We start from the raw sequence: 19232 nt of genomic DNA on the forward strand, positions 1-19232 counted from the left end.
ACTAACAGTAAATTATTCAAACATGCTGCATTCTCAAGATTATTTAGCACCTGGAAATGAACGCCCGTTTATTTCAAGGTGCTAAAAAATCTTGGGAATGCGGCAAGTTTGAATAATTTACTGGAACACAAGAGTTTCCAAAGCGCTTCAAAATGGAAGACGAGAGGTAGCCATCTTCACGTACTAAATTCGGCGAGTTGAATCCAGTCTACACACACGAAACTAGATAAGGCCGTTTGTGTACATGCTGGATTTTCTCATACTTAAAAATAAAAGAAAAAAAATCGGTAGTTTTTTTGTAGTTCGAAAAACAATGAATATTTTAAAAAATACACTTTACGCACCGTAAACATCTTCTGTTTTAATTGCTTATAACTTTTGCTAGGAGTTTCCGATCTTTTCAGAATTTTCAGCATTGTTTTAGCTGGTATTAAGCTTTCACATAATCAATGCAATCAAAACATTACACAAGCGTTGTTGTAACAACTGGCAAAAATACACCAGCATAATATTTTTAAGCTAAAATCAAACAGTCAACTGTGCAGCAATTTCTACCCAGCCGATTTCGTTGAAACTTGCTCACATGAATTCTTGGATAATTTGAACGTATTGACAGCAATAAGAAAAAAATCTATCTTCGCGTTTTGAAAATATTCGCGTTTTATTAAAAAATATGTTAATTTAAAAGTGCTTATATTTCGTGTTCACTGTTTTTGTTTGTTCCAAATTTTAAAGCTTTATTAAATTTAAACATTTGTTTTTACGACTACCAAAAATCAGAGAAATCGGTTACGGTTTTCATCCCCAAAATTCGATTTCAAAAATAGCACCTTCGCTCCCGGAATTAACCGCGGGCCACCTTAACAGCAAATAATCGGGAGAAACATGAAAGGGTTACAGTCGTTTATAATAAGCAGTTTCCATGTATTCTTTGCTTATCTTAAACAAATACATGATCTTTGCCAAAGATATGGCGATTTTTGAGCGTACGATCGTTTCTCAAAATTTTTATGTCGGCAACTTTATTTTATTTGTTGTCGAGATTATACGCTGTTGTTATTCAATATTCGTTTCACAAGAACTTCTGTTGCTCGCATTTTTCAAATCACTGTTTAAGAAATTGCCCATTCCGTAACAGGGTCATTCTTACTTTTTCTTTAAAAATTACTAGGAAAGCAAGAATGTCATAGAACGGTTTTATACTAGTGAAAATACCTGTCAGACATAACTTCAACTGTTCGTGTTATCTGGCTGTTTTCACAAATATGCAAATTAAGGAATTCTTAAAGTGCCTTTCTTTAACTATTTCACGCTTAAAGATTCCTCTAAATCTTTTCGCCTACCTTTTGGCCAAACGAAGTTTTGTGTCTCCAGGCAGAATGCTCGTTATCAGCAATGAAAGTCGAAGAGATACAGAAGCTCGAGTAAAATTCTAACTGCTGTGAAATGAACATCGTTTGAGCTTGACGTGTATTTATAGATTGCGCTCGAGCTCCGTTAATTAAGTTTATTCATTTGGCGATCAGATAAAAATCAATGAATGATCAGAGTTATTAAAGTCCATTTCTAAGCACGAGAGACACGGAAGTTTGTTTCAGAAGCATTTATGCATAGAAATACCGGTTTATTTTTGAGCGGTAAATCTGCATTTATAATAGCTGGGAGTTTGGGGTGTTTTTTGGTGTTGTTTTTTTTGAGGGGGCTCGGGGGGGGGGGGGGAGGGGGTGTGGAAGTGGTGCCTTCGCATCCTCTTTTGTTCTTTTACACAGTGGCCTGAATTTGGAACAGTTCGGGGAATGGATTATCAATTACTCTTCGTTATGCCATGTCACCCCTTAATGTGGGAGCGCCGTGCCTCAATTCACGATAAAAAAATTATGGCCGCCCGGTCCATTTATGTAGTTCTCCGCCAGGTCTCTCAATAGGCAGGTTACGAGCCTAGTGGCCCATCAGGCCGGAGCTCATACCGGTTTCCGCAACGTGAAGCGACAACGAGTATTTTTTACTCCACCCGGATGGGATGCTATTCCATCGCAGGGTTACCTCCCTTCCCGAAAAGCTAAAGATTGACTGGTAATCATTTTTACACCTGGGTAAGGAAAGGGACTCTGGGAGTTGAGAGGCTTTCCAAAGAACTTAACGCATTGTCCCCCAAAAGCTCTATCCAGGACTGTTTGGTCCAGAGTCCAGCGCAGTGACCATTATTAGGCCATCACGCTCCCCAACCGTGTAAGAAAGTGCAAAAATCTGCTTGTATAAGCCCTGGGGTTGTACAGTTTGGTACGAAATGTGGGCTTTTAAATGTGTTAATTAAGTTTATTCATTTGGCGATCAGATAAAAATCAATGAATGATCAGAGTTATTAAAGTCCATTTCTAAGCACGAGAGACACGGAAGTTTGTTTCAGAAGCATTTATGCATAGAAATACCGGTTTATTATTGACTGACGCGGTTAAAATATACTCGGCTTCTAGCGGTAAATCTGCATTAATAATAGCTGGGAGTTTGGGTTTTTTTTTGGTGTTGTTGTAGGAAGGCGGGGGGAGGGGGTGGAAGCGGTGCCTCCGAATCCTCTTTAGATCTCTGACATAGTGGTCTGAATGTTGAACAAAAGAGCTCATCTGTTAATAAGCATAATGCGAGCTGATTTTGAAATGAACATGACTTTACGTTTGTGTCATCAGTAATTATCGTGTTCGAAGAAGGCGTGGCTTACTCGCGGCAAGAACAACATAATAACAGTGAAGCTAACACATTTTCCTCATTGATTTGAAATTAATTTCGAATCAATTCTTTTTAGGGCAAGTTAAAAGATACAAATGTTTTTCGTTCAGATTTTTACAAAAAAAAGCAGGTGAGAACTTGGCTGTTTTTGTTATCTCGGACTTTTCTTTTTATTAAAGTCGAACCTCTCCATAAGGACACCTCTCGTGATGCGTCATGACTTACATCACGTATGTCCTTATCGCCGACCTAGGTGAAGAAAGGGACTACCGTAATTACTCGAATAAGCGCCGCGGCGCTTATTAAATTTTTTACGCCTCCAGTGCGGCGCTTATTCGAGGGCGGTGCTTATTAAAAAGTTTGACGCCACAAAGAATCTAATCCTTTACATTTATTAAAATAGGATCCCCTGATTGCCAAAAGTCGTCTCTTGCTGAAGATTGTACTGAAGAATGTTCAATAGAAAAACTGAGCGGTAAAACAAGCACTTTGAACTGCAGAACGTCGCTTTTGATGGAAAGAAATGTCCAAGTTTGTTTAAGAGTTGCTTTGTAGTTCTTTTTCTAGTTAAACAGATTTCCTTGAATAAGCGCCGCATCGGGACTGCGGCGCCGGGGGCGGCGCTTATTAACTTTTTTGTCCGAAATGCGGCGCTTATTCGGGGGCGGCGCTTATTCGAGTAAATACGGTATGATAGTACAGAGGCTTTCCGAAGAACTCAACGCAATATCCCCCCAAAGCTCGAACAGGGATTTAAAAATCTCAAAAAAATGTTAATATGAATTGTAAATCCACTCATAGCGGTCTGGCCTTACTAAAACCTGGAGAGAGAGAAAGACAGTGGGCAGATAAATGAAAGCTGCTCGAGAGTACGCTGTTGAGCAGATTCTGTGAAATTCCCCTTTTTATCCTTTTCTCTTATAAGCCCTCTCAATTCAAGGCCCATATATTTCTTCCAAGTCAACTGTCAAAGTTTAAGGCCACTTTTTTCCTACCAGGTTACCGTCTTGAGAGTTTTAAATTTTATTAAATCTTGGTGACACTGTCCCTTTAATTCATTAATGTAATTCAAATCAGTTTATAAAAACGTTTTTCAGAAAACAAGAAGTTTTTTAATTTCGCTTTAAGCCACCGCACCCCAACCACGGATATAAGACCTACCACATTTAAAAGCCCACATTTCGTACCAAACTGTACAACCCCAGGGCTTATACAAGCAGATTTTTTGCACTTTCTTACACGGTTGGGGAGCGTGATGGCCTAATAATGGTCACTGCGCTGGACTCTGGACCAAACAGTCCTGGATAGAGCTTTTGGGGGACAATGCGTTAAGTTCTTTGGAAAGCCTCTCAACTCTCAGAGTCCCTTTCCTTACCCAGGTGTAAAAATGATTACCAGTCAATCTTTAGCTTTTCGGGAAGGGAGGTAACCCTGCGATGGAATAGCATCCCATCCGGGTGGAGTAAAAAATACTCGTTGTCGCTTCACGTTGCGGAAACCGGTATGAGCTCCGGCCTGATGGGCCACTAGGCTCGTAACCTGCCTATTGAGAGACCTGACGGAGAACTACATAAATGGACCGGGCGGCCATAAATTTTTTATCGTGAATTGAGGCGCGGCGCTCCCACATTAAGGGGTGACATGGCATAACGAAGAGTAATTGATAATCCATTCCCCGAACTGTTCCAAATTCAGGCCACTGTGTAAAAGAACAAAAGAGGATACGAAGGCACCACTTCCACACCCCCGAGCCCCCTAAAAAAAAAAAACACCAAAAAACACCCCAAATTCCCAGCTATTATAAATGCAGATTTACCGCTCAAAAATAAACCGGTATTTCTATGCATAAATGCTTCTGAAACAAACTTCCGTGTCTCTCGTGCTTAGAAATGGACTTTAATAACTCTGATCATTCATTGATTTTTATCTGATCGCCAAATGAATAAACTTAATTAACGGAGCTCGAGCGCAATCTATAAATAGGTCTAAATACACGTCAAGCTCAAACGATGTTCATTTCACAGCAGTTAGAATTTTACTCGAGCTTCTGTATCTCTTCGACTTTCATTGCTGATAACGAGCATTCTGCCTGGAGACACAAAACTTCGTTTGGCCAAAAGGTAGGCGAAAAGATTTAGAGGAATCTTTAAGCGTGAAATAGTTAAAGAAAGGCACTTTAAGAATTCCTTAATTTGCATATTTGTGAAAACAGCCAGATAACACGAACAGTTGAAGTTATGTCTGACAGGTATTTTCACTAGTATAAAACCATTCTATGACATTCTTGCTTTCCTAGTAATTTTTAAAGAAAAAGTAATTATGACCCTGAACGGAATGCGCAATTTCTTAAACAGTGATTTGAAAAATGCGAGCAACAGAAGTTCTTGTGAAACGAATACTTGAATAACAACAGCGTATAATCTTGACAACAAATAAAATAAAGTTGCCGACATAAAAATTTTGAGAAACGATCGTACGCTCAAAAATCGCCATATCTTTGGCAAAGATCATGTATTTGTTTAAGATAAGCAAAGAATACCTGAAAACTGCTTATTATAAACGACTGTAACCCTTTCATGTTTCTCCCGATTATTTGCTGTTAAATGAGCAATCTATAAATACACGTCAAGCTCAAACGATGTTCATTTCACAGCAGTTAGAATTTTACTCGAGCTTCTGTATCTCTTCGACTTTCATTGCTGATAACGAACATTCTGCCTGGAGACACAAAACTTCGTTTGGCCAAAAGGTAGGCGAAAAGATTTAGAGGAATCTTTAAGCGCGAAATAGTTAAAGATAGGCACTTTAAGAATTCCTTAATTTGCATATTTGTGAAGACAGCCAGATAACACAAACAGTTGAAGTTATGTCTGACAGGTATTTTCACTAGTACAAAACCGTTCTATGACATTCTTGCTTTCCTAGTAATTTTTAAAAAAAAAGGTAAGAATGACCCTGTTACGGAATGGGCAATTTCTTAAACAGTGATTTGAAAAATGCGAGCAACAGAAGTTCTTGTGAAACGAATATTGAATAACAACAGCGTATAATCTCGACAACAAATAAAATAAAGTTGCCGACATAAAAATTTTGAGAAACGATCGTACGCTCAAAAATCGCCATATCTTTGGCAAAGATCATGTATTTGTTTAAGATAAGCAAAGAATACATGGAAACTGCTTATTATAAACGACTGTAACCCTTTCATGTTTCTCCCGATTATTTGCTGTTAAATGAGCTGATCTGCTGAAATGGCGCTGAAATGGCCAATTTACTAGAGGTTCCATAATTTCTTATTCTTAACGATTACATTTCCCCAATTTTTTTATTAATGGAATCAATTCACCAATGAACAAGCTTTGTTCACGATAAATGGCTTGTTCTAAATCGAGATAACAGTGGAGTTATAAGCCTTTCATTTTGTAGTAAATTTGAGACTGTTCAAAACATCGTTAACATACCTTCGAACTTCTTGGCCGTTGATCATCCAAACTCAACATTTGCCGAATCTATTTTGATATATAGAAAGAAGAAAGATAGTTCTTTATAACTATGCCAAGTATGATCGAGAAACTGTGACGGCAGGTTCAGTGTCGAAGTAACAAGAACACCTTCGATCCGCCATGTTGGCGAGCCGTCACGAACGCTTCAAATCGGCCTTCTCGATATTTTCCAAAATAAAAAGAATTGAAACTTTTTAATATCCATTTGGTAGTTAGGACCCTAAAACAAGACTGCATGCCAAATTTCAGCGAAATCGGTGAGGTACGGTGTCCGCGAACTTTTAAAAAAGCTCGAAAATTATGGAGTATTACACTTAATTAGCCTACAGGTGTGCATGTGCACTTCGATCGCAAAACCATCAAAAGCACCAATATTATTTTGACGTCTGCAAAAACTCAAAGCTTAAGCTTGTTCCATTCCAGCGCGCGGTCATTGTGGAATTCTTAGGAAATATTTGTAGCTTAATTTTGCTGTATTTTGTGCATAAAGGCTCAGAAAGTAAATTTTTTCCTTAAGTTAACTTAATAATGAATTGTTTATAGGTTGCAAAACAAAGAATTTCGAAATTTCGGTTTATTTGACCTTAATATACCGGTAGTTCAATAATAATTATAAGGTGGTCAGTACCCATGACTGATCGGCACGATATTAAAACTACATTAGTAATGGAATTCGAACCCATAAGCTCCTTCACAGGCCCGTCACTTAATCCACTGAACTATGATCACTCATAGCGAGCAAGGCCATTTACTGGGTCCACATACCAAAATTTAGAAGGATGTTTATGCACACTAAAGAAAACATGGGAACATTTGGGGTCTCTCACTTGTACACTCATTACAAGGTGCAGATTAAATTAGTTTAAAATAAAGGAACGGTCGTCTTTAAATACAGGAGTAGAGTAGAATGTGAGAAAAGACATGACCAGACAGAACTGACCAGGAGCAGTAAGCCAGTCTACTTTTTTATATATTTACATACAAATACATACAAATGCGAGAACACAAATATGCTATCCTTCTTCATCTTGAAAGGACTTTCAAACAATCCTAATTTGTTTTTCATTTCACAGGCATATTATTAAGTTTACTTACCATGTGTTTTGCTATATGAGGTACAGATTTAACCAACAAACCACCAAATATAGCCCCATCCATCTGGACTGCCTCCTGGTACAAAATAAAACACTACTTGAAACATGTACATGTAATTTGCATAAGCCAACCTTTGTTCTTCAGTTTCCTGAACAACTCACTATAAATAAAACTTTTTTTATGGCTTTAATTTCTTTCCTTTCAACTGCTTATCCGGAAAATTAAGGACATTTGCGCTAATTGTTTATGCGCATCCTTACTGCGCACATAATTCATGTTGCAACATCACGCCACACCATGCATTGAGCGCGTGCGCTGAAGAAATTTTCTAAGCAAATATAGGGCTGGTAGTCGTCGCGTTAACTTTGCTTGCAATTAACTCTCTTAGATGCTCAGTGACCCCCACATTTTTTTAAACAGATCACTTTTGTTGACGATTACCTACGTTTTGCGAAAAAAATGAAAAAAATCAATTGATTAAAAGTTCAATTTTTTTTTGTCCCACGTACATTCGAATGCCTCTTTTTGAGCTTTTCGTTTTGCTGTACGACGGTTTCAAATACCACTTTCAGGGTTAAGTCTTACAAAACACTAGAATTCTTTTTACGCAACAGACCCACTTCTACAAAATATGACTAAGATCATTTGCCTCTCTTTTCTCATCTTCAATATTTTTAACTATAAATCCTGTAAACCGTGTTGAATTGCGTGCACCAATTTTTTAGAATCAGTGTAGTTTTCCACACGCTTCATCTCTGAAACTAAGTCGGTGACCCCCACATTTTTTTGCATTTCTGACACAAGTAACTTATTATGACTGCTGTAAAAAATTTAAAAAAAATCTATAGACTAGAAAATTTTCACGTGAACGTTCTTAAGTTGAAATGTAACAGCAAAGATCTCATTCCAATATTTTGCTTTTTCCACTACAGTTCTGACATGTATGCTTTACTTCATATCTTTATCATCTCACTACTACAGAAATTTATACAAAATTACATGCAATCCTTCATTGTATAACTGCCAAGAGCATGTTAAATGTACAATGTACAAGTTCATTACTGACAGTATGTTTTCACTTACTAATTTTGGACCATAGTACCCAGGAATGTACCTGTCACAAATCATCACCAAACACCAGAAAGCTTCCTGAAAGATAGAAAATAAGCTAAACTATATTTGATTCTATATTATGTTTTTTTGTACATGTACCATGTAAATGTAAATAAAGACTAAAATGGCAAATGTTCTTGGACTTGTAAACCTTTGGTTGTTGCAGGAGGGATAGAAAGGGTGGAACTTTCCTTTAAAGACATAGTGATGCTGGGCAACAGGGAAAATGCAGTGCCAATCAACTCAAAGCAACCATTATATTATAGCATCAACAAAATTTGTCATCATCACAAGAATCAAAGATCTCTTCATGATATCGACTTTTTTTGCATGAAGTTAGTATGAGTAGACGGTTTATCCTGGGCATCGTTGTTCGAACATGTATATCATGGAAGAATTCAAACGTCTTTCAGTTCAAGCAATTTTTTTTATTTTCGCGGAGGAAATGTTGTATTTGGCTGGGCGCTTTGCGACTCATATACTTTGGCTTGGTTAAACATAGGCACGCTAAGCGTGCAGGAGTTATTTTTTCAATTTATGGGGTGGCTTGGGGTGAAACTGGGTGATTGTCCTGTTGGGATGGTTTATGCCATGGGTTTAGCCATTTGTGTATGGCGGCCCACGGAGTCACTTTTTTGCACAAAATTTGCTTGCAAACAAAATAACTTTTACGTGCATTTTGATACATCAGAACTGTTTTATTCAATACGTAAATTTTCGTCATTTAATTGAAAAACAAAAACTAATTCAATTATCAAAATGTCACAAAATGGCACGTTCTTATTCTGTTTAAGCGGTTATTTTGTTGCTAGCTTTGTAGCAACCGTAACGTGTTACTTTTGTTTGTTACGGAATACTTTTGGATTTTTGCCAAACACTGAAACATAATATTGTTGTTTTTCTCACTTTTGTAACATGAGACCTTTGTTTTTTAAAACCGAACGTAACACGATACCCTTGTTTTTCTCGAAAAGCCACGTTTCCATACAGACATTGAACGAAAAGTACTATAATAAACAAAGTAATAAACGCATCAAATCAAAAACCACTTTCTTCGGGAAAGTTCTTTAAAGCGCAGTATACCTGGAGTCTTTGTTTCCTGTCAGAACTGTTAAACAAAGATTTTCTTTCATTTACAACCTAAATTCTATTCAACAAACAAGAACTAATTGAGTTATCGAATTGTCACGGAATGGCACGCTCTTATTCTGTTTTTGCTATCGATTGTAGTTGCTTTTAACAGCAAAGTTAATACTTGTACCGGTTCATTAAATATTTGAACGAGATGTTTTACAGTTGATTTCAGTTTACTTTGGCCGCCCGCTTTGCGAAGTTTGTTGGAAAATTGGAAACTTTGTTATGAAGTTGCCAATTATGTTGCGAGTTTGCGAATCAAATTGCGAACTTCGATAAGTTCCCAACTTCGGCCCGACTGAACTTTCGAAGTTTTGGTAGTTGAGGAGAAACAAGACATGTTGCTCGAAAGTCATCGCGATTTCTGAACTCGAAGATTTTTGAGCTTGTCAAGGAAAGTTGAAGTAGCTTGAAGTACAAGACAACATTTCGCATCAGCGATCACGCAAGTGATTTGGCGATAAATAAATTTTATGCAGGTAGAAATTTGGTCAAATTTTAACTTTTTTGTATGAAAACACATATTTAACGATTTCTGTGAGGCATAATCTTCACTGTCTTCAATTTCAAGTCTTCTGCGTTTGTAAACCGGATGAAACTGGATGGTTTATTGATTTTAATCGAAGCCGACGCGACGCGACAGACTAATTTGTTCGAGACAACATGCTTACGGCTCGCTGAACATAAAAGTTTTTTATTTTTATGACATTTGTTTCCAACAGTTTAGCGTAGCAAAGCCCTTTTTAATAACATAATTATAATAGAAGGTTTTATTAATTTCGGGCCGAAGTTGGGAACTTTGTATCGAAGCTCACAATTTGATTCACAAACTCGCAATTTATTTGGCAACTTCATAACAAACTTTCCAATTTCCCAACGAACTTCGCAAAGCGGACGGCAAAAGTAATGACAACATTATTCTTCAAATCTGCTTTGTGCAAATGTTATATGTTATTTTTACTACGGTCAGGAAAGCTAGCCTCTCCAAACGTACGCTCGAATAAGACGAATAACAAGTTATTGTTGGGCCTTTTGCTCACGGCGTGTGCGTTGTAAGCAGGCGGGCGTTACGAAAAACGTTTTTAATCCAGGGTTAAATCATAACTCACCGATTCCGCCTCCTTCAGTCCTTCTAATCTTAAAACTTCGAACGAAATTGCTGACTACGTCAGTTTGCTTCCCCTTTATAAACTACAATTTGATTGGTTCCGATAGTACCTGAAATCTGATTGGTGTGACAAACCCACATACTTCACTGATTACAGGTCCATCGCGCCGACTAAAGAGCTATTTTGAAAAAATAACTCAAAAATGGTAAACTTTGACGCTTGCCTTTAATCGAAATAGTTGTTTCCTTTCGAGTTAGAAAGATTTCTACTCGGCTTAATGCAGGATTCCCGATAAAGGTTACGCACGACAGAGTTGAGAAGTAAATTTTCGTTTAGATATTACCAAAAGCTGCTTCTCCACGTGTTATTCTTTACCTTACGGCTACACATGCCACTTCTAACGACTACATTTCCAGTAAAACAGTTGCTGTTTTTTTTTCTTATGGCGATGCATTAACTTCTGAACAGAAGCAAAAACTTTTAGTGTTTACTGCTTCCACCAGAAGTAATTTCACAACTGGCTACAAAAACACTTGTAAATATCACTTCACACCTGCATTGAATAATGCAATTCTAAATTGTGCAACTCAGCAGATATAATCAATTGTAACGAAATGAGTTCCCTTTGGTTAACTATTAGCAACGTTTTAGTGTGTGAAATATTTGTACCAGTACAAATTTGCATTGTTAATCGTTTTAGGTTAAATTAATATTAGCGCCTAAAGACTTGTACCAGTACAAATTGCGTTCTTAATCGTTTTAAACTTCGCTGGCTTTGAGTGCTGAACCCCTCACATTCTTAATCGGTTATGTCACGTAAGATTTGGGTTACTCACGTTTTTAATTGTTATATAACGTTTGTAAATTTGACAAGCCACGTTTTTTCTACAAGAACGGAAGTACTGAAGCACAACTATAGAGTGACACTTTACAAGTCACGCGCTTTGATCACCCACAGCGGAAAGTATTCCCTTGAGAAATTAAAACAGTCCTTGAGAGTTAACAAGAATGTGCAGGTTCCAGATTACCCAACCTAACCGCGCCATTCTCCTTCCTTTTGCTTGTAAACAAGCAAAAAAGTTGAAAAAACGTTTTATGCTTGCAGAGCTGCATTATTTTCTTTTTAAGAACATTGCATAGCTGACATAAAACACCTAAACAAAGAAAATACAACTGTGTGTCAACAGCAGAGCCTACATGACACCTTTTGTGACATCCACAGATTCTCATTTAATCATCACAAAACAATCTAAACTTTTGTCGTTCTGTAATAAACACCCAATTTAAAGAAAGCGATACTTGATGTAAACGTTTGATCTTTGAGCTTTGTGTGAAGATGGAATAATTGCATGAAAATTTCACCCAGGAGGTGACCAGGCAAAAACAAGAGAACGTATTTGCGGGCAGTTAGTGGGCGGTGTTTGTTTGCGAAGCGACAGATTTTTCTAAACGCTATACTCTTCTTCGATAATATTTTTCACTGGATAGGGATACTTTAAGAGCTAAAACTCCAAGCGATTTTTGTTCAATTGATTTCAAATTTTCAGAGGAGTAAGATTAATATGCATGTCAGCAACAAAAATGTGACCTCACACGGGAAAACGTACATTATGCACACTAACCTAACTAACGTACACTATGTTTTTATCATTCACCTTTCATTTTGAAGTTAACAGTTATACTTGGTTATGATAAAATTGAACAACTTCTGCTAAAAAAGAGGATGTTTCTGCCCAGACCCCTTTAGGATCATTTTACATTTGTATTTCTAGCCAATATATACCATGAGTTGGGGCTTTCTTTTGTGTTAGAAATGTTAGAAAATACTACAAAATACAAATTATGAAGGCTCACCTCTCCTGTCATGTGCATCAGAAGGACTGCTACCACAGGAGCCATTGCCTGTAAAAATCAAGACAACAAGTAATCCAGGATAAAATAATTAAAAGCCCTCTGGGCTTAGTGTCTCGTGACTCTTTTCAGAGTTTAATTTATTTGAAAATAGACTGCTTTTCACGTCTATTTATTGCTTGTAAAGATATCGAAAATTAAAAAGCGTGCATCTAACACGACTCCTCACCCCTAAAATTTGAACTAAAACTAATTAAAAGCTACTTTTGTCGCTCGATAAAAGTTGATCACACCACGATATACGAAACTCTTGATTCACTTGTCAATTCAGAAACCTTTGTCGTGAATGCTTGTGCTGAACTTCACGATTTCAAAGTTAAAGATAAAAACAAAGGTTTATTCCAATTACAAAAGGTTCTCACGCAAAAGGCTCAAAATCCAACTTAAAAAAAAAAGATTACATGCTTAAAAACAAAGTTTTGAAATCAATGCCTTAATGGTATCCATTCCGATCACTATCATGGTAATTTATAAGCGTCCATACTAATTGATCGTTGCTATTTCTGTCAGGCAGATAATGTTTGTACTTATAATTGTCACGCGACTTGTTTCCGACACCTTATAAAAAGCGATTTTTCCAAGCAGCCGAAAGTAGGCTCAGAATTAAATGCAAAGTACACTCCAGCATGTAGCCGTTGAACAGTTATAGGACTCGGATAATGGCAGAAAAAGAATACAGACGTACAGATACTTAGCTGTGGGAAAATGCTGTATTGCACTTTGATTCATTAAGCATTAATTTATCTGTCACAGATAGTTCTTAAATATCTAAAAAAGGTCAACAGAGTCACAGATTCTCCTTTGTTGTTTTGTGTTTGTGACTGATAAGAACGTTTGCAGCCTCACGTTTCAATAAGCTCACGCACACTACCAAGCAAAGTTTCATGGTTGACCTTACGCGTGTCTTCGTGACTGGGGAAATTTTGAACTGTTTTTTAAAACAGTTTAGGGTAATACTTAAATTGAAGACACACAAGGAAAATAATGTCCATAATCTTTGAACTAGTTTAATCAGCACAAATTCTAACTTGCCCAATCTAGCTAGTCAACTAAAGTAAAGGCACACATGTGGTTCGACTAAGTACTACGGTCTATTACATCTTTGAAATCGGATCTAATCAAAAATGGAAACGGCAAAAAAAGGTTTTCCTGATATATTGTCGGTCGACATACCTACAGTTCTGTTTGGCGCAAATCCTGTTTAAGACATGCTTTTCCCCTATTGCTGTACCAAAATCATAAAACACATTGTTCTCACGGTAGCTATTATCTGATTGACTAATATGACTAGAATGGCGGGAATCTCGTGTGATCGCTTTTATCACTAAGAAAAACAAACAAAAAGCTTAAAAATAAACATAACTGTCAGTGCAAACAGCATCTGTTTTGTTTAAATCTGATGATCGCATTTATCGGCATTTACTAAAAAAGAAAATTTTGACATGGTGGGAAAATTCTGTGGCCACATGCAGAAAGCAAACACGCATGGAATGCACCTTCTCCCCTGTAGTATATTCTTGTGTCGTCCGGACAACGTCATGACATCATGAGACAAAAACTAACAAGTAAACTAAGGTGCATCTGCATGGGTTTCACATAGGATTTGACCTTCCTCTACAAACATGGCCAGAATTGTGACCCTTGTAAACAGATGACAGTGCTCGAAATTAGCGGTTGTCCGGTCGTCCGAGACAACTAAAAGTTCGTTCGGGCAACCAGTTTTTTAGAAATTTTAAGGCCTGGTTGCCCGAGAAAAAACCGCCGGACAACCAAAGAACTTACATTTCCGTGATCACCCAACAGAATAAACCAAAGAAAATGTAAGTTTAAACATGAAAATAGCTCTCTTCTAATCGATGGAATCCATCACAATTCTTAGGAAAGGGAAAGCAAAGGTTGAAACAGTTAATTGGACGTTTGTCGAGTGCAATAAGCCGAGATAAGCTTGCCGTGTTGTCTTAAAACACGTACAGACCTCGTTGAAATATTTTGACGCGTGTTAAAAGTGACTAGTTAATTACGCATGCAGATTTGCATGACTTCAAAATTCAAAATATCTTGGCGCTTTGGAATGCATTTCTTGCCTTTATCTTAAGTAAAATTTAATTCTGAGCAAAGTTTAATTCAAGTTTCTTTCATATTTCAAACTAAAGTTCAGAATTTTTGGCTTTTTTAAGTGAACAGATTTGTGACCCACGTGTAATTGAGACGCATCTTGTCTGGCTGTTGTCTGGGAATAATTTATATTTTAGCTGTTTTGAGTTTGGTGTGTTTTTGCGTGTGTAGGGATTTGTAAAATGACTATATCGCTTCTGAAAGTACAAAGAAGTATTTTCATTAACGTTAAAAGTAAGTGAAAGTGTTGTGTTCATTTACTATAAAGGAATTCTGCAGTTTTGTTTAGGATGAGCAGTTTCACACCGTGTGAATTGTAAAATAAATGTTATCGTCTCATCATGACCTGAGAACAAAATTTGTAACAAAAAAATACAACACTTAATACGGACAACCAAGCCTTCAGCAGGGCAACCAAACTCAGGGGTTTAGGTTGTCTGGCATTTGCCATAAGGACAACCTGGATTTTTTTCTAATTTCGAGCACTGAGATGATAAGGTACAGCAATTAAGCCACGAGAAAACAAAAACAAAAGGTATTCAATGTGCACATGTGGCTACCTGCTTGTTTTATTTCAAATACATCAGGAAAATACATTTCAGTTTGTGATCCATTTGCTTGATATATAACCATTACTGAACGTTTTTGTGAAGGTTACTTAATAAGAGAAGCAACAAATAAAGAGCTTGAATCAGGTACAATTTTTGAAGAAGGATCAAAATATTTTGCTTGGTAAGTTACTGTTCAGAAAACAAAAAAAAGTGGGATCCCACCTCATGGCCACTTTGGGTGTTATTGGCACTACTGAGCACTGGAACAAAGCATGCAAATTAGTCAAAAATTAAAAAAAGCTATAATCATGAAACAGTAGCACCCCACCTGACAGTAGCCTGTTTCAGGATCATATATTGCATATGCTTTCAAGACGTTAAATAAATCCCTCTGCCTGTAAAACAAGATTATTTAAACTTATGAAGACTGCCTACACGTACAGACATATTTATAATCATCAGAGTGAAAAGGTCTCAACAGTTGAAAACTGCTGAACTTGCCACTTGTTTTCATGATGTTCAGTCCCTAAGATAAGAAACTCTTTGTCTCTGGATGACTGTTACACGTTTAAGCTAGTTCTTTAAGCAACAGATGTTTCTTGTTATCACAGTGCAACGGCTATTTTTAGTGCAGAATGCACTATTGTGATGGTTTGGTGGGTTGGCGTTTGCTAAACCCCTAAACCACTAAACCACTAAACCACTAAACCACTAAGCCACTAAACCGCTAACGCGGTGTAAACTTTTAATCACCAATTAATTAATTAATATCAATTAATTAATTATTTCTGTAAAGGGGGGAGGGGATGGAGAGCACCTGACCGTGTGCCCTTGGTAAATCGGGGAGTCCATTACGATACTTACAATTGAAGAACTCAAGGTATATATTTGTTTCAGAAAGCACTATGCTCTCCTTGTGGTACAATTCTTTCTGGAAAAAATACTTTGTGCTAAACGCATGCGCAGATCAGTCTTCATCACGAACATTGCGTTTTTCTTCTGCAGAAGGATTCGTGTAGACTCCGTGGCCCCAAGTTAAAACCACAAATTAATTGAATTAGACAGTAAGGCGTCATAGCAGATCATGTGAAATATTTCTTGATATGGCAATGCTGTTTTCTTAGAAAAGGTGATCTAGCATCTCATAATTAATTGATAACCTGATAACATCTGTGTTATAATCAATGTCGCCTTCTTTGCAGAAAATAAATCACGTTACCATAAACATCATGTTACATCCGTTTTTGACAAAAACAAAAGTATGTTACATGTTTTTGACAAAAACAAAAGTATCTCGTTTGCTGTTTCAATAACAAACTGAAATTCAAGCTATCGAAAATTAAAATAACAGTGACGTGTTTAGAAATTTTGTATTAAAGCCTAACGTGGTGTGCTTTTCAATGCGGTTGAATTCCTGTAGAATCCGTGGCGTTAATTTAATTAGACTTAAAAGGCATCACAGCGATCTGCGAGAAAAAAACAACAATATCATGTTACATCCGTCACTTCCTTTCCTTTTATTTGTTCTCCATCGGTTGAACTAACCTCCGTTTTATTTTGTAAAACCTCTGCCGCTTTAGTGTTTGAAAATGCTTTCGTGACGGTTCCGACATTTCTTGAAAGAAATCTTCACACTACGTGCTTCTCGGCTTCATGCTTGAGTGAGCGTGTGACGTGTTCACAGCGCTTTCGTAAATCGTAATTAGGTATGCAAAAACTTGCACCGGGATTTTCGGCGTGAACACCTGATAACCAGGAAACAAATATCCTAGCTGAACTGCGTTTTAAAAACCCTTTCGAAAAAGATGTTTTTTGATTAGATTTGTTCTTTAGTTTTGAGAATCGTCTTTCGTGCAGTTTAAACCGTAACTTAATTAAATTAAACAAATGTCATCGATGTCGCCGTAAAACAAACAAAAAACAAGAGTTTCATGTTACGGCATTTTCAAGGAAAACAAAAGTATTTTGTTACAAACGAACGAAAGTGTCGTGTTACGTTTGCAAAGATTAACGTAAGGAACACCTAGGAAAGAATACAAGTAGCCTGTGAACAGTTTTTCCGAAAGTAAAGTAAAGCAAATAAACACGAACATATATAAAACATCATACTTTCAATTGTTCCATATTGCATTCTGCACTTACCAAATCATCGAGATTTTTTATCCTTTGTGGCACTGACTTCCGTTGCTCCTATTATTATATTTTCACACTCAGACAATAACTCAAAGCCCATTCCAAGCCAATATTGTATTCTTTTAAAAAAATAGCCTCTTAATTAGCACATTTTTACTTCGCTTTTGTTTTCCATTATTTTCTTTTTATCGCACCTTTCTTGTATATATTTTATCCATTTTGTATTCAATTTTTTATCCGTCGAAGGCTGTAGAGCGACAGCCGAAAGTTCATTGTTTTTTAATATTTTTAGCCAGTGAACGTTTGTTTTTATTATGTCTAATCCCAGCTACGCTTCAATCTTTAAAACTTAGTTTATCATCTACAAACATCAGAAGAAACTGACACAAGTCAAAGTATTGTTGAAATAATTTATTACATCACTCACCCTGCACCATCCTTTTCACAAAACAGCTCATGAAATGGAAAAGTTCTACTCAGATCCTTTTCAATTACTTTCTCCCAGTCTGGGGATTCTTTCTCCACAAGCGCCTGCAAATAGTAAATCAAACTTTTCTTTCACCATTTCATGGAACAACAAGAAAACAAGAATCTTTATTTAACCAATTTTATTGGTGGCCCAATCAGCAACAAGGCTGTATCCATAGGGGCCCTGGGACATTAAAAGTATATATATACAATATAATGTTAAAACTGAGAAGAAAAAATTATAAAAACTCTTAAAAACATTCATAACCAAAAAAACACTGACTCTAATTTAAAAATTTATATATAATAAGTTTTTTTAAAATTATTTAAAAACGTGGCACTTTTAATATAAGCAGCTGGCAATGAGCTTAAATGTATTGTTCCTGTATACTTAAGGTATCAGCCACCGTTTAAAAGTACAATTTTCCTAAATTTGGGATTTAGTGATGATCAGATCTAGATAAAGCTCGTCAAGGGCGTTCTTTTATATCTATTGTTAGAGCAAGATGATCCCTCTCTGGTAAGCTGATCAACCTTCACGTACCAGGCAATATAATCCCATTATGGGTAAGACGCCATAAAAAATTTATTGGAAAGGTAATTTGGACAAGCTGAGTGTACGTTTTAAACTCCAAGTCGGCAGCCCCTTAACTGATTTGGCTGAAATTTGGCCAGCTTATTGCCAGATAGTGTTTCTCCAATACCGTGTCTGCGATTTTCGTTTTCTTTTCTCATTTTCAAATAATTAACATTTTTCCACAGGAAGTGCCGATTATTTGTCTTCCCTAACTTCATCTGCTCATTACAAAAGAACAAACACACTTGTTAAAAATCTGAGATAAAGGTTTTTAGAGAAAAGTGTTAAGAGGCAGATGCGACGTTTATCGTTTTCTTCCACTTATTTTTGGCAGGCCTTGAGCTTGATTTACACAGACGTATACTTTCGCAAAAACAATTCTCAATAATGTTTTTTCGTTTGTTTTATGTTTTTGTGATTTTTAATCCATAATCTGGAACTAATAAGCTTTCAGAAAATGTGTGCTTTGAAAAGGGTTTGTATTAAATTAAAAAACAAAAGTGCTAGCTAGATCGAGCAGTCTGTGTGCAGACGGTCCTGAAGGGTGGCTTTCTCATAAATTATTTCGTTTCAGCTTTGGTGGATGCAAAGCCCTGTGCCTTGTAAAGTACTGAATAAGATACTGATCAGTTCTTACTATACAATACTTTATTTAAATGTGTTCAGGACACTTAGCTAAAAAGCTAGTTTACAGGTTCACCACCAAAATAAGAATAAAATAGAAAAATCAACTATGCTAAAAGTACTAAAAGCTGTTTATCCATTGACATCAATGCTTGTTCTAAGGAAATAACTGAAC

The 19232-nt window shown here is 36.7% G+C and overlaps 2 protein-coding genes across 3 annotated transcripts in view; one reads left to right on the top strand and one right to left on the bottom strand.

Annotated features, from left to right (window-relative positions):
- Positions 1-19232, top strand: part of LOC144647380 (uncharacterized) — a 308906-nt gene that overhangs the window by 279617 nt on the left and 10057 nt on the right. The window lies entirely within an intron of this gene.
- Positions 1-19232, bottom strand: part of LOC144647388 (TBC1 domain family member 10A-like) — a 59104-nt gene that overhangs the window by 27233 nt on the left and 12639 nt on the right. For both annotated transcript variants that reach the window (XM_078507194.1, XM_078507193.1), the window contains exons 4-8: positions 17816-17919; positions 15584-15650; positions 12533-12580; positions 8406-8471; positions 7323-7397 (exon numbers count right to left, since the gene is read on the bottom strand). In XM_078507194.1, coding sequence (XP_078363320.1) covers positions 7323-7397; positions 8406-8471; positions 12533-12580; positions 15584-15650; positions 17816-17919 — 360 coding nt within the window. The remainder of the gene's footprint in view (positions 1-7322; positions 7398-8405; positions 8472-12532; positions 12581-15583; positions 15651-17815; positions 17920-19232) is intronic.

This window comes from Oculina patagonica, chromosome 3 (genome assembly GCF_052425735.1).
Source record: "Oculina patagonica isolate OP01 chromosome 3, crgOcupat, whole genome shotgun sequence".
In the NCBI taxonomy this organism is placed as follows: domain Eukaryota; kingdom Metazoa; phylum Cnidaria; class Anthozoa; order Scleractinia; family Oculinidae; genus Oculina; species Oculina patagonica.